Source organism: Sphaerodactylus townsendi, linkage group LG16 (genome assembly GCF_021028975.2).
Source record: "Sphaerodactylus townsendi isolate TG3544 linkage group LG16, MPM_Stown_v2.3, whole genome shotgun sequence".
Lineage (NCBI taxonomy): Eukaryota > Metazoa > Chordata > Lepidosauria > Squamata > Sphaerodactylidae > Sphaerodactylus > Sphaerodactylus townsendi.
This window is the reverse complement of record NC_059440.1, coordinates 32503763-32518540: the sequence shown is the minus strand read 5'-3', so window position 1 is coordinate 32518540 and position 14778 is coordinate 32503763. Positions and strand designations below refer to the sequence as shown.

The window sequence follows — 14778 nt, the reverse complement described above, 5'->3', positions numbered from 1 at the left end:
GTTTGGTCTAAAATCATTAAATTTTGGACAAACTAATAAAATGTGCTCCAATGACTCCTCAGAGGTTTGACAGTATTCACAGGTACGCTTTTGCGACCACAGCATTCTGTCGAACCCGCTCCCAGTTGCTCTGGCGAGGACTTTTAAGGTGCTACCAGATTTTAATCCAGTGAGATTGAGAATCAGTATTTGAACCCTTATCCTTCAGAGAGGTCCAGCCTGCATGTCTTCTGTGGCCATCCCTCCCCGCCTCCCTCTGACTTTCAGTGACTGTTGCCCATAATGAATGTCTGCATCTCTTTATTAGTGTCAGTATTTCATCCCTAGCTGACTTTTATCCTGCTTGGAAATCCACGTCGTGAACTGCTTAGAGATAAAATGACTGAGCAAATCAGAGCGACTCTCATACAGCGTCCTCCTTTAACAACCCTTTGGTAGTAATCCTTTTTTTATTGCTCATCCAGGAAATCGCATCATCATGGGTAAAAACCATGTTTTCCGTTTCAACCATCCCGAGCAAGCGCGAGCTGAAAGGGAGAAGACTCCATCAGCAGAGACTCCCTCGGAGCCAGTCGACTGGACGTTTGCTCAGCGGGAATTGCTGGAGAAACAGGGAATCGATATGAAGCAGGAGATGGAGAAACGGTAATGGATGTTTGGTACCTTCGAACTAGGAATCTGACATTTTTTCCATTTGAACTGCTAAATAGTATTGTTTCCTTAAACTGTTGCTCATCGAATATGTGTAAATGTTTTTTTCAGGTCAGTGCCCAAGGTAATGTTTGCCTTCCTCAGTAGGAGGATCTTTACAGAAAACTACTTGGAATAGTAGTGAACTACTCTTTGGAGTTTAAAAGTGGTTTGCAGAGCTGTTTCCCCACCTGCACAGACAGTGATGTTTATGTTAGAAAACGTGACTTGTTTCCATAATTGGAAGAGGTGCCAACTTAGTCTTGATTTATTAACCTGCTACAGGAGTCGGTGTGTTTCAGAATCTTTTGTGAGCACCAGTATGCCTCTGATGAAATCAGTGATATAGATAAAATCTATTTCTGGAAACTTCTGGGTAGTTGAGTAGAAACCCTGGTGAGTTCTTGAGATACCATGAAGAAAGGCAGGGGTATTCATTCCTAATACATAAATAATGAAGGCTCCCATGCTTGCCTTGAGAATGATTTCTGCTTCCCAAAACCCAAACTCTTCTGTTTGGGAGCCTGGGGATGTTTCACATTTCCGCCAAAAGTAGATTTGTTCCAGTTCAATCTTTACTTTCCTGTGTTCATTTCCAAGACGAAATCATGTTCTTGCTGCATTTTTTGTACTTGTGTCTTCCTGGATGTTGAGAATCAGCTGAATACCTCTGGGGACAGCAGAGCAACCTAGTGTGAGACACATGCTAGATTCACAGTGGATTGTTTTTTGATAGACTGAATGCAGGAAAACGGAATGTCAGAGGGTAGCTCTTGCCCAGCCAGGCTGCTGTGATGGAGCACATTGGGGAGATCCAAACATGCAGTCAACCCAGAAATTCCTAAATTGAATGATTACTGTTCTAAATGTGGCCGTAGCCAGTTCATCTGCAACATGTAGGTGGTCATCTGTGCAACTGACTTCTTCCTTCCTTTCTCAGGCTTCAAGAAATGGAAATTCTGTACAAGAAGGAGAAAGAAGAAGCGGATCTCTTACTGGAGCAACAGAGGCTGGTAAGTGTCCATGTTTAAAAAATGGTCTTTTTAAAAAATTGCCTCTTGACCCTTGAGGAAATCATATCAACTCGGATTGCTTGAACACAAAATTGAGTCTTCCTTGGCTTGAGTGTGCTGTTTTGACTTTGACTTGGTGTGTCCAAAGGTACCTCAAGACAGCATAGAAAGCTCACCCTCAATTAGATGCTGAACTGAATTACTTTTAAGTACACAACCAGAGTCCTGTTAATGGGTCAGAAGGGAAGGACTCTATGGCCACTCCCCAGTTGCCTCTTGTTTGATTTTTGGTGGCCTTGTTGGTGACTGTAGGTGTGGAAGTTTACCTGGAATCACTGCCAAGTACTAATTTTGTGCTGCTAAGTGACTTCTAAATTTGTTGGTATGCAAGGATTTTTTTGAAAACATGAAATCTGTAAATGTTGTGGCAACTGTGCATGTTTTACCCTTACTTCCCGTGCCCTGCATGTAGTCTAAATCCGTAGCAAAGATCTGACCGGTGCACATTCTGATGAGGGTTATGTAAAGGGCAAGAATCTTGGCGCGGGAAAGCAAACAGCTCCTGTAGATAAAAGGTGATAAAACGTCTAGGCCTGTGGTGGTGAACCTATGGTACTCCAGATGCTCATGGACTACAGTTCCCATCTGATGGGAATTGTAGTCCATGAACATCTGGAGTGCCATAGGTTCGCCACCATGGGCTAGGCTGAAGCCAGACTTTCTAAGGAGGCACAGATGGTTGCTAGGAGAGAAGCAAATCCCTCCTTTAGCTTTATAGCCCAGCCTTGCTGTGTAAGTGTCTTGGTCCAAAGCAGGGTGAATCTCCCAGTGGACCACCAAGGGTACTGGGCATGCTCCCTGAGCAGGGGTCTAGGTTCGGCATGCCTCGTGGCAAGCAGTAAAAACTGTCCTTGTGCCCAGTTGGGGTTTGGCCAGTCCCATGGAGACAACAGACAACAGACACTGGCTGGGTTGAAAATCCTAATGTGGGAGAGAAGTAGAAGAATCGGGGGCTACTAGTTGTTCAGAATTTGGATGATGAGGGAAATCAGGCTACTGAAAAAGGTTGACTGGGAACCAGTGAGTGCCTGGGATTATTTCTCAAACCATGATCTCTCTTTATAGTAAAACATCCAAATCCCTGGCCTATGATGGCAGTAATAGTTGACATTTCAAGCCGGCCTTTGCAAGAGATGTGGTGAGGAAACACAATCCCCTGTGCGTAAAAACTGAAAAGCTGCTGAATCCTCCCAAGTGTGGAATTTCAGATGTTCCCCTCAAGGCAAATTTTACTGCAGTGTTTTCCCTTTGAAGAAAAATTAGGTCTGCTTAACAAATGTTAAACTGGATATTAAAAAAAAATCCATGTGAACTTGGCAGGATTGGGCAATCACCTAGTCTCTTACTTCCTACAGACTCCAGGGACTTTTTGATGTAATGTCTATGTGTGTGTATTTCAGGGTATTCTCAGTGAAGGAAGAATAATATTATGTTAAATCTGGTCTTTAAATTGGGATTGAAGAGTTAAGTCCCTGCTGTTGAGCTAGTTTCTTATGAGGATTACTAGAGGATTACTTTCATGGTGGAAAGGGTGTGAGAAATCTTTGGAGTTCAACAAGTTGTCTAATAGCAAATGCCTGTTCAAATTCGTCCCATAAGAGCAATAGCTGGTGACAGCCAGGCCTGGTAATGTTAACATGTTGCTTTCATTCTTTTTTTCTGGGCACAACCTGGAATGTCGCATGCAGAGGGTTCTGTTTGGGCACCTTCCATTTCCACTCTAGCATGTGGGACTCTGTTTCATTAAAACACCAGCCTTGGCTTACCTTGGGCAATTCTAAGCAATTCTCTAAACAGTAGTAGAGACACTACCTTAAATGAATAGGTCAAGTTGTTAGTTCCCCAACAAACACTGACCTCTGAATTGCTGAAGAATCTCCCAGGAAGCATGGCTGGAACATATGGATGGCTAAATCTGAATCAAGGCTGTTCAGACAAGCCCTACGGAAACTAGTAGCACACTGCATGAGATAGAGAGAACCCCAAATTACTAGTTCAAGTCTGTTGCCCTTATGATTGGAACTCTTGGAATGCGTTGCTGTGCTGTTTGTTGGAAAGTGTTTCTAAATCTTACTGTGCATAGATTGGTCTTGAAAAAAGTAATTTCTTAGGAATTATATTCTTTAAAATACAGCTAATTAATAGTGGATGAACCCAAACACTTCTCACAGTTCAGTAAATGTGAGCAGGGCTTGAGACAAGAAGTCAGTTGAAGGCCTTCACGTGGTTCTGTTTTTCAAATGACTAGCGCATCTTTAAGATACGTGTGGGATAACTGAAACTCATCAAGGATGTTAAAACAACACACCAATGGCAAATGCAAAAACTCTCTTGCTTGTAGCAGCTCCTCTTCGGATCTGGACAGTTCTCACCCATTGTAGTGATACTCACACCACTTCTAACACCACCTGTAGTGGCTGCTTCTGAATCTTCTTTTCTGCCCTTTATCCTCTTAACATTGCTCTGGCTGTTTTTCTAGTAGAGTGGATTCTAAATCTCAGCCTTCCTGCACTCCGTGTACAGCATTTACTAACCAGTGTTAACTCTGGCTGTCCACCTGACCCTTCAACAATGACTGCTGGGTTCACTCAGTACGGAGGGAAGACTTGACCGGAGAAACTCAGCAGTAATAGCCAAGGCAAAAAAAAAATGCCCTTGGGGTTTTGCACGCCTGTAGCATGTGCCAAGTGCGGCTTCCAACTTCTTACCAGGTACTTGGTTAAGTTCTTCTAACACTTTTCGCATGGACTGGATTGTAGAAAGTCTTGGAATATTCCAGGATGACCACATTCGGATATTCCATGAAATGTAGTTGTGACTGGATTTAAAGGAAATGTCTGAAGATCCCCCTACGATTAAAGATTCTAGAGCCCTGGGAATGGAATCTTAAATTAGTCTTTGCATTTGTGTGTTCACGTCTTAGTTTCCCTTCGTTTGTAATTTTTTTTTATTCAGTGTTTCCCTTTCTTTCCCCAATTTTAATTTTGATTATTTTGGGGCCACTTCTTGATTTTTGTTTTCCAAAGGACGCGGACTCTGATAGTGGGGATGATTCGGACAAGCGGTCTTGTGAGGAGAGCTGGAGGCTGATCACTTCCCTGAGAGAGAAGCTGCCCCCCAGCAAGTTACAAACCATTGTTAAAAAATGCGGCCTCCCCAGCAGTGGGAAGAAGCGAGAACCTATTAAAATGTATCAGATACCTCAACGGCGGCGCCTTAGCAAAGACTCCAAGTGGGTCACCGTCTCAGACTTGAAGATCCAAGCTGTGAAGGAGATCTGCTATGAGGTGGCCCTCAATGACTTTCGGCACACGCGGCAGGAGATTGAGGCCTTGGCCATTGTCAAAATGAAAGAGCTTTGTACTTTATATGGGAAGAAAGACCCCAACGAACGCGATTCGTGGCGAGCTGTTGCCCGAGACGTCTGGGACACAGTGGGGGTTGGCGATGAGAAGATTGAAGACGTCCTACTGAACGGGAAAGGCATTGCTGATGTGGACGACCTCAAGGTGCACATTGACAAACTCGAAGACATTTTGCAAGAAGTGAAAAAACAGAACAACACGAAGGATGAGGAAATAAAAGTCCTCAGGAACAAAATGCTTAAAATGGAGAAGGTATTGCCACTAATAGGCTCCCAAGAACCAAAGCCCCAGCCAGCGATGGCAACCACTAAGATCAAGGAGCCTGATTCCATCATTAAAGTGAATACGGAAGAAAAGACACAGAAAGCCAAAAAATGTGATGCTCCAAAAGACGACCGTGTTACCCAGCTGATGGATGACGATCCTGCCTTCCGGCGTGGGCGCTTGCGCTGGATGAGGCAGGAGCAACTTCGTTTTAAGAACCTGCAGCAACAGGAAATAACCAAACAGCTTCGCCAACAGAACGTGCCTCACCGGTTCATCCCACCTGAGAACCGCAAGCCCCGATTCCCGTTCAAGAGCAACCCGAAACACAGAAATTCCTGGAGCCCAGGCACTCACATCATCATTACGGAAGATGAAGTCATTGAGGTGAAAGTTCCGAAGGAGGACAAGAAGGAAGTCGCTGTGGAGGATGAAGACCAGTGTGACCCAGCCCCCCTCCCTGCGGACCCGGAGCAACTTTGGTACATGTACGGCCCTCAGAGGAGTCAAACCAATGTCCAGATTAAGAGGCAGCCTTTGAACGTCCCGCCACAACCTAGCAATCCTCAGCCAGAATCGTCAACTCAGCTACGCTGGAGGAGCAATTCTCTAAACGGTCAGCAGAAAGGCCCTCGCCACGAAACGTCCGACTCGTCTGAACCTTTGCATTCTCACAGTGGGCGCCCGAATCAAGATCTGCAAACTTTTCAGCAGAAGCGCCACATGCACCAGCATCGCCAGCCCTACTGCAGTTACGGGGGCAGAGGCCCTAGTCCTGGCAGCATCCCGGTCTCCAGCGGTCCGGCAAGACCGACGGATCAGCCTAACCACTTGAGCCAGTTCGTGACACCGCCGCGCATGAGGCGCCAGTTCTCAGCTCCTAACCTCAAGTCCAGCAGAGAAACCACTGTTTGAGTCACTGGAGGGTTGACAAGGGGAAATGGTGCTGATCTGGGTTGGGGGAGAAAGTTGTTGCTATCTGCTTTAGGTGCCAAATGCTCACTTAGCAACTGAGTGACTTTCTATGCAGAGCACAAAAAAGTGACACTTCTGCCTATCTCTTATTGCCTATGGAATGTGTTGGGAATGCGTAGTTTGTCAACAACTATTGCCGTAGGCTTTGGGGAAAGGGCACTACAACAGCCTGGGTACCTTCGTTTTATTGTTTGGGAATATTGTATTTTGTGATGTCAAATGTTCTGGAGTAATGTCATCCTTCAGACAATCAACAAGACAAATCTGTTTTTTAGGGCTGAATTATGCCTGTATGTTTTCAATACAGATCACGAGTCTGACCTCTGTACTGCAGGCCGTGCTCTGAATTTTTGGGGCGTTCCTGTTTTCCTGATCCATCTTGTTAACTTTTCCTGTAAGATCAGCTCTCTTGGTTTCTAGGTTAACTCTGCTAGCCCCTTTTCTGTTCTTTTGGTTTCTGCTCCCCTGGGAATGAACATACGTGTGTTTTTATTTGTGTAACTAATTCTTCTTTCTGCAGAGTGACTAGTGGTGTAGTGGTTAAGAGCAGGTGCATTCTAATCTGGAGGAACCGGGTTTGATTCCCTGCTCTGCCACTTGAGCTGTGGAGGCTTATCTGGGGAATTCAGATTAGCCTGTGCACTCCCACGCACGCCAGCTGGGTGAGCTCTCTCAGCCCCGCCCACCCCACAGGGTGTTTGTTGCGAGGGGGGAAGGGCAAGGAGATTGTGAGCCCCTTTGAATCTCCTACAGGAGAGAAAGGGGGGATATAAATCCAAACTCTTCTTCTTCTTTTCTCCTGCTTGGTTTTACTAAAATTGGCCTGGCATTTACTGGGACAGCAGCCTCACATATGAAGCTGACTTAATCCTGAATGAGACCAGAGTCAGTATTGCCCACTCAGTCTGGCAGTTGCTGTTCAAGATCTCAGCTGCAGGACTTTCATGTCAACTCCTACTTGGCCTCTTTTAACTGGCGTTTCCAGGGATTGAACCTGGGACCTTCTGCATGCTAAACAGATGCTCTATCACTGAGCTGCAGCCCCCACCCCTTCTTTCAATGAAAATGTTTCTCTGGTGCCTTAACTGTGCCATGGGTGTAGCTGATGTAGATCTTCCCTGCAGCTATCATGTGTTTAATGTTGTATAGCTAAAGATTAGTGATAGTAGAAGGGGTTCTCCTTGCTTTTGTTATAATGGGGTCAGTACAGCTTCACTGTACACTTAAAATGGCTTGAAAATAACTTTTGTGGCTGCTCCCAAGGGGCCATGGCCACTGTTCCGTGAAGGCACTGAGTAGTTTTTATTGGCCAAAACGCTTCCCAAGGTTCAGTGGGGGAATTTACATCTGTTGGGCAATCATGACTCCATGGGCACCAGACCGGAGCTTCCCTCTTCAGCTGCTGTGATCAAGACGAGGTATTTGTTTTTGTCCAGGCAAACAACCCGAGCCTTCAGTAGTGCTGAACTTGTGTCAGACGTGCATGTGGGATGCGAGCAGCAGCGATTTTACAGCTGCTGTGATCCCAAGGATTGCGGGTAGCTCTGTAGCTCTGGTTGCCTGCTTCACAACTGCGTTTGTCCACAAGAGTCCTCGGATTTTAGGAGGGCTGGAACTGTTTGTAAATCAATTTTTGTATTGTCTGAATCAGTCCTTTTAAGCTATTTTTTAAAAGAATATATTCCTGGGGACGAGGGTCTCTGTTCGGCAGAAGGAGCCTTTGCAGTGGGGTTGTGTCGGAGATCATACAACGTGGTGTTTTTTAAGCGTGACCTTGAAGTAAGCAAAAACTTGGAACGTTGACTGTTAAGTTCCTTTAAATTCTTTTTCTTCCTTTCAAAAATGATATACTTAGAATTATTTCTCCCTTCTCATTCTTGATTTTCTAATATTCCTGTGGCTTTCGTCTTCTTCTTGTGTAATAGCTTATGTTATCCATTTCATTTTTGTTAACAGAAGTACAATTCACTCTGCTGAAATTCCATGTGAACTTACGCATTTGGCGAATGGGGACACTTAGGATAGCGCTTCCGTACAGAGAGTAGTATAACATCAGCTTTCTACCTAACTGAGGATAGAGCAAAATGTGCTGGTTGATTCACAGTGGACAACTGGATGAAGGACGCAGGCTTTTTCCTGGAGATCTCTGTGAGGGCATGAAATACAATCCAACTTGTTTTTTTCAAAAGAGAAGAACCATACAGTCCCTTCCTGCATTTCTATGATGCGTCCCATTCAGATTCCTTCAATGAAGCAAGGCTGAGAATTTTTAGATCTTGGGGCCAAATTAGATATCGCACGCAAATGACCGTCACATTCTGCCGTAGGATTCTAAAGTGACCAGCCATCTTGGAAGATAGAGAAGGGGCTAATTGTTGTGAGGGAAGGGGGCTTTCTTAACCCTTTCTCAGTCATCTGCTTTCTCAGTCCAAAAGCTTCTCCCATTATTTTCTCCACAGGAGGAGAACAGAAATTACTAACGGGGGTAAGGATTAAGAGCCCCAGTCCCCCTGCTTCATTCCCTCCATTGGGGTCTTAAATAAACCGGATGAGGGTTTGGCCCTCACAGAAGCAGAATTTTCATGCTCCTGGGAGCTTTCCAGCAGGCATGGGAACGGCTTTCATTGCACAAATGCAACTTGCCACATGCTGCGTGTTGAATGCTTCTGATGCTTCCATGCCTTCCTTAAAAGATTTTAAGACAGGGGTGTCAAACGCCAGCCCTCCAGATGTTTATGGACTACAATTTCCATGTGGGCACAGACTGATGGGAATCATAGTCCATGAACTTCTGAAGTTTGACACCCTTGTTTTAAAATATAGCCTTAGTGGGAGAAGCTGCCAAGAGCTGATACATGCAGTTAAAAGTTCCCTTAAGCTGTTTTTTGGAATCCTTTCCCCCTCAATCGTGAAATCTGTTTAAAGTTAGAAGGGAGGGTTTTTGTGGTGTTGGGACACTGGCTTGAGCAGATTTTCAGTTCGACCCTGCCTCTCCTTTTTTGTTTGTTAAATTTTATAGCATAAAATATGCTTTAGATAGTTTGCCTTTGAAATAACTTTTCAGGTGTGAAACCTGTTCGTAATTACTGTAAAGGAGGAAATGATTCTTCCAATGAAGTGGTAGGATTTGTACTGTCAGTTTATTTTGTTTTTCAAAAATGGTTTTGCTTTGGATTCCTGTTTTGTTTGTTTTTTGAGCAAGCCACTGCATCTTGTGAAAGGAACTGCGCTTCCATTTTAACAAGTGCTTTCAATAAACTATGAAATACTCTTGTAAGCCTCTCTCACAGTGCCTTGGGGGGGGGGGAACAGTGGTGGGTGGGTGGGGAGAAATAACAGATTTTGCAACATCAGATTTTTAAAAACCAGAGTGGAAGTAGTTTTTCTTGAAACAGAAGGATCCTTGTTATAGTGTATTGATGTAAATAGTGCTTTGACCCAACTCTCCTGTTACATTTAGGGTTGCCATTTCTGCTTGGGAAATCCCTACAGATTTTTTTTGGCGGGGGGGGGGGGCTGGGGAGACTTGGGGGGGAACTCAGAGGGAATGAAAAACCATAGAGTCTGCTCTCCATTTCCTCCAGATGTCTGAGGTCAATTGTGATTTTGAGAGAACTCCAGACTCTTCAACTGTGAAGTTGGTAACCCTAGTTAGCACCTCTTATTTCCCTAGTTAACTCCTTTTATTACCCATTCCAAAACCCTAGTTAGCTTCTCTTATTACCCATTCCAAAAATGGACTAGGGATTGTCTGTCTAGTGGAGGAGGGTCAGATTTGTCCGTACCCCAAATTAGTAACCACGGGAACGCAAGGCATCACTGCATGTGAACAGATGAATTTGCCTAATACAACCAAAATATTTTGCTTTGGTCTCCTGTTTCTAAGAATCACCTCTTCTTGTAAATATCCCTGAGCTTTTGCAAAGGGGAGGGCTAATAAGTACATAAATGATTTGGACTTTGGCCAAGATTTCTAATTCACTCTCTCACCCTTGGGGTCTGTGAACTATATTGAACCTACTGTGCTCTCCAGAGAAGCTAAGCTGTCTTGTAGATTAACCAGAGACCGTTGCCAGGAGACGGGCTTATGTTACAAGACTATTTCTTTTCATTGATCAAATGTTGCCTGTCTTTTTGTTGGAGTGTGGGAAATCAAACCTTCTCTTTGCCTGCCTCCCTGCCCCCCACATGCCTGCCCCCTCTCACTTTTTGTTAATAGCTTCAAGGAATTTATGTATAGCATAGGAGGAAAAACTGTGTTCCCATTTATGCATAACCATCTTCAGAATTTGGTTTCAGTGCACAGCATCTTGATCTGTAGTAGATGATCTAGATTCTAGTCCAGTAGCACAGAATTTTCAGGGTTTAAACCTTCAAGAGTCAGGGCTCCTGAACGAAGCTTATGTCAAGCTTATATCTGGCAAAGTTTATACCCTCACAAATTGTGTGGATCTCTTAGGTGTTACAGGACTCAAATCCGGCACTTAGAGGATTCTCTCTTAGCTAAACAGGAGATGAAGAAAGATTTTAATTGCTTGTTAGTCCTACCTGAGTCGTTGGGGAGTTGTTTGCAGACCACCTCTTCCACTGAAGAATGAAAACATCCCTCAGAATAGTACACACCATGTAGATTTGTTTCATGGGGCACAAACAACCAGGATAAGACATTCTTGCTCAAAGTTTTCCCTGAAATCGTTCTGACATCACATTCTCCTTCAGTTATCTTCCTGAAAAATCTAGGAAAAACACACACATCAGAATAGGTTCTTGTTGCCCTCTTGGAAATGAGGCCGACACAAACAGCAGTAATTCCTCTGTCACTTGAATGCAGAACTGAGTGGGACCTTTTGAGTAGCTGAGTCCAACCTCCTATCAGTCGTAGGACCTTCTGTGCAGCGTATCCTTGTTGGAAAGCCCTCTGTTTTTCAGTGGTGGGACATGCTAGGCTGGAAGTGAATTATGGATGGCTTCCACCTCAGCGTTTAAAGCTGCTCCTTCTAATTCAAACAATATCTTGACTGACCTGCTGTTCCATTGATGAAGATGGCTTGACACAGCCTAGGCCAGTGATGGCGAACCTATGGCACGGATGCCAGAGGTGGCACTCAGAGCCCTCTCTGTGGGCACGCACAAACAGAGTTCATCATGCAGGGGGTGGAAAATCACTCCCCCCCCCCACACATCTAGGCTGGCCTGGGCGGCTGGGCTCGATTATTAGCATTAAACCTAAGACCTAGTTTTGGGGAAGCAGTGTAGGTAACCCTGTTAAGTGCTGTAAAACCCCACTGATTTTCATGCGAAGAACTAAAGTGCGATCCTTTACCTGGGAATAAGCTTGGTTGCTGGCAATGTGGCTTCCTTCTGAGTAAACCCTCCTAGGGTTGTGATTCACCCGTTCGAAGAGTTGCATGGTTGCTTCAAAGCAAAGCCAACAACTACCACCAAGCTTACTCCCGAGTAACGCATGCCTCAGAGCCAACCATTTTTTCTTAACTAAAACCTCAGTATTCAGGTTAAATTGCCGTGTTGGCACTTTGCGATAAATAAGTGGGTTTTGGGTTGCAGTTTGAGCACTCGGTCTCAAAAAGGTTCGCCATCACCGGCCTAGGCCAAGATGTCAAATATGTGACCAAGGGCTGGACCTGGTCCCTTGAGAGGTTTCAAAAGGTTTGCGAGCCAGCTGAGGCAACCCTCCACCCTCCGCTCCTAATCTGGGCTGGCAAGCCTGTGGCCCCTTCTGCACATGCAGAATAATGCCCTTTCAAACCACTTTTAATGCACTTCGCAGCGGTGCAGCATAGCAAAATCCACCTGCAAACAATTGTGAAAGGGGATTGAAACTGCATTATTCCGCATGTGCAGAAGGGACCTAAGTCTTTCTGCCCTCTGGTATCTTGGACTGAGATTTTTTTCTGGTCTTTTGAGAGGATGACGGCAAAATAACAGAGCTGTGTATTTAAAACATATACATAGAATGATTTTTTAAATGCAAAAGTCAGCGTACAACACAGAGAAAGGAGGAAGGAATTCTGCTGTATGGAGGAACAGTGCCTGACTTTCATGGTTGTGTAACTGAAAAATTGTAAGTGGACAAGCCACCTCTGAATCTGGAAAGAATGCAGAGTTCCTGAGCCAGCCACTCTCACACTCTAAGATCTCATTCTTGCCTGCTCTGTTCCCTGATTCTGACTGTGGGGAACCACGTGGTCTCTTTCCTGGGGAACTCTTCCACAACTGCTCTCTACCTGTGTCTGTCACACTCTGGTCTCCTGAAGTATTTGTGTGTGTCCCCCACTCCCTGGCTGCTTTCTCTCCCACTTTCTTCTGTCTCTTCTTCTACACGGTGTCTCCTCTTTCCCCCTCAGGACTATGAGAGTAAACTTCAGGCCTTACAGAAGCAGGTGGAAACACGGTCACTGGCTGCTGAGACCACGGAAGAGGAAGAGGAGGAGGATGAAGAGGGTGAGTTCTGCAAGCTAAAAAGCCTTGTTCTAGCCTTGAATGATGGGGTGGGGAGGACCTGTGCATCGGTGGGAGAAGTTATATTTCCTACTGTGCTGAAGAGTTATAGTCCTTGACCATGATTTAAAGACGCTGCTGCTTTTTATTCTACACTTCAGACAAAACTTGGCTCCTATAGCAGCTGACTTGTAGAAAGTGCCATCAAGTCCCAGGGGACTTATTGCCACCCCGTAGGGCCGTGGTGGCGAACCTTTGGCACTCCAGATGTTATGGACTACAATTCCCATCAGCCCCTGCCAGCATGGCCAATTGTAGTCCATAACGTCTGGAGTGCCAAAGGTTCGCCACCACTGCCGTAGGGCATAGGTGTCAAACTCGCAGCCCTCCAGATGTTATGGACTACAGTTCCCATCATCCCCTGCCAGCACCCCTGCAAGTTTGACACCTGTGCCGCAGGGTTTTCAAGGCAAGAAACAACCACAGTTAGTTTTGCTATGCTCTGCATAGGGACCCTGGACTTCCTCAGCTTGACTTCCAAGATCTGGTGAAATTGGGTGGTCCTGGGCCACCCAGGTGTAAGGCAGTTAAACCCACTGTTACTAATTAAGAACATAAGAACAAGCCAGCTGGATCAGACCAGAGTCCATCTAGTCCAGCTCTCTGCTACTTGCAGTGGCCCACCAGGTGCCTTTGGGAGCTCACATGCAGGAGGTGAAAGCATGGCCTTCTGAGGCTGTTGCTCCCGATCACCTGGTCTGTTAAGGCATTTGCAATCTGAGATCAAGGAGGATCAAGATTGGTAGCCATAGAGCGACTTCTCCTCCATCAATCTGTCCAAGCCCCTTTGAAAGCTATCCAGGTTAGTGGCCATCACCACCTCCTGTGGCAGCATATTCCAAACACCAATCACACGTTGCGTGAAGAAGTGTTTCCTTTTATTAGTCCTAATTCTTCCCCCCAGCATTTTCAATGAATGCCCCCTGGTTCTAGTATTGTGAGAATGCCCCCTGGTTCTAGCATAGTTGGGGGTGTTGGATCTGAATTAAAGTAAGATGCAGTGTTCCAAACTAAGACAAGACAGATGGGGGCAGAATAGAGGAGGGAAATCACTAGTTGACTGGGTTGGGATATGTAACACGTAGGCTTGGAGTAACACGTAGGCCTACCAACAGAGCTGGGGGAAAACGTCCTGTCAGTTTAATAGAAGCTTAGTGGGATGTGATTTCATAGGTGATGTCAGCCATGAAAAGCTATAGCTATCCATTTTCCACAACTTAAAATGTTTTCCCACTTACCATTCTTATTGTTTTGCTGCCTTTGATTCTCTTTAGAATTGGCATACGTTCCAAACTTGCAAATAGACAGGTAATTTGAGAGAGTGCCCCCCTCCCTTTCGTTGCTGATTTTTCCAAGCTGTTTGTTTTCTTCTTGCAGTGCCCTGGACTCAGCATGAGTACGAGCTTGCCCAGTGGGCTTTCAGGAAGTGGAAGTTTCACCAGTTCACTTCCTTAAGAGATCAGCTTTGGGGCAATGCAGTGTATCTGAAGGAAGGCAACGCAATCAGTGTGGAACTGAAAAAGAAGGTAAGGTGTATGTAGACATCTTATGAGAAATGCAAAGCAGCTCTGCCAAGACTTGCATTGATAATTCAGGGCCTGCAGCTGGGCAGAGCTTGAAAAAATTAGTTATGATGCGGAGTCCAAACATTTTTTGTGAGTGTTGGTGCCAACTTGCTTGTCCAGGGGGGAAGAGGTGGGTAGTGTTTGTACCCTGCTTTGCTGTACTTTTAACGTAAGAAAAGTTTGCGACACTCCAAAGATAGTTGTACCCAGTGCATGTAGCTACTTTATGGAAGTGACTGCTGTAAGATGCGGCCTTGGCCACTGACTTAGATAGTACTTGAAAATGCAGGAAGGATAGTACCCATCAAAGGTCGCTAGCTGCCTGGA

At 45.2% G+C, this 14778-nt stretch overlaps 1 protein-coding gene across 13 annotated transcripts in view; it reads left to right on the top strand.

The window, feature by feature from the left end:
• Window positions 1–14778, top strand: part of KIF1B (kinesin family member 1B) — a 109621-nt gene that overhangs the window by 62562 nt on the left and 32281 nt on the right. For 12 of the 13 annotated variants that reach the window (XM_048518703.1, XM_048518697.1, XM_048518705.1 and 9 more), the window contains 4 exons: window positions 465–645; window positions 1631–1703; window positions 12733–12829; window positions 14264–14412. In XM_048518703.1, the coding sequence (XP_048374660.1) occupies window positions 465–645; window positions 1631–1703; window positions 12733–12829; window positions 14264–14412 (500 nt within the window). Of the gene's footprint in view, window positions 1–464; window positions 646–1630; window positions 1704–4789; window positions 7018–12732; window positions 12830–14263; window positions 14413–14778 lie in introns of those variants that run through there. The other variant, XM_048518708.1, reaches the window with a different exon arrangement.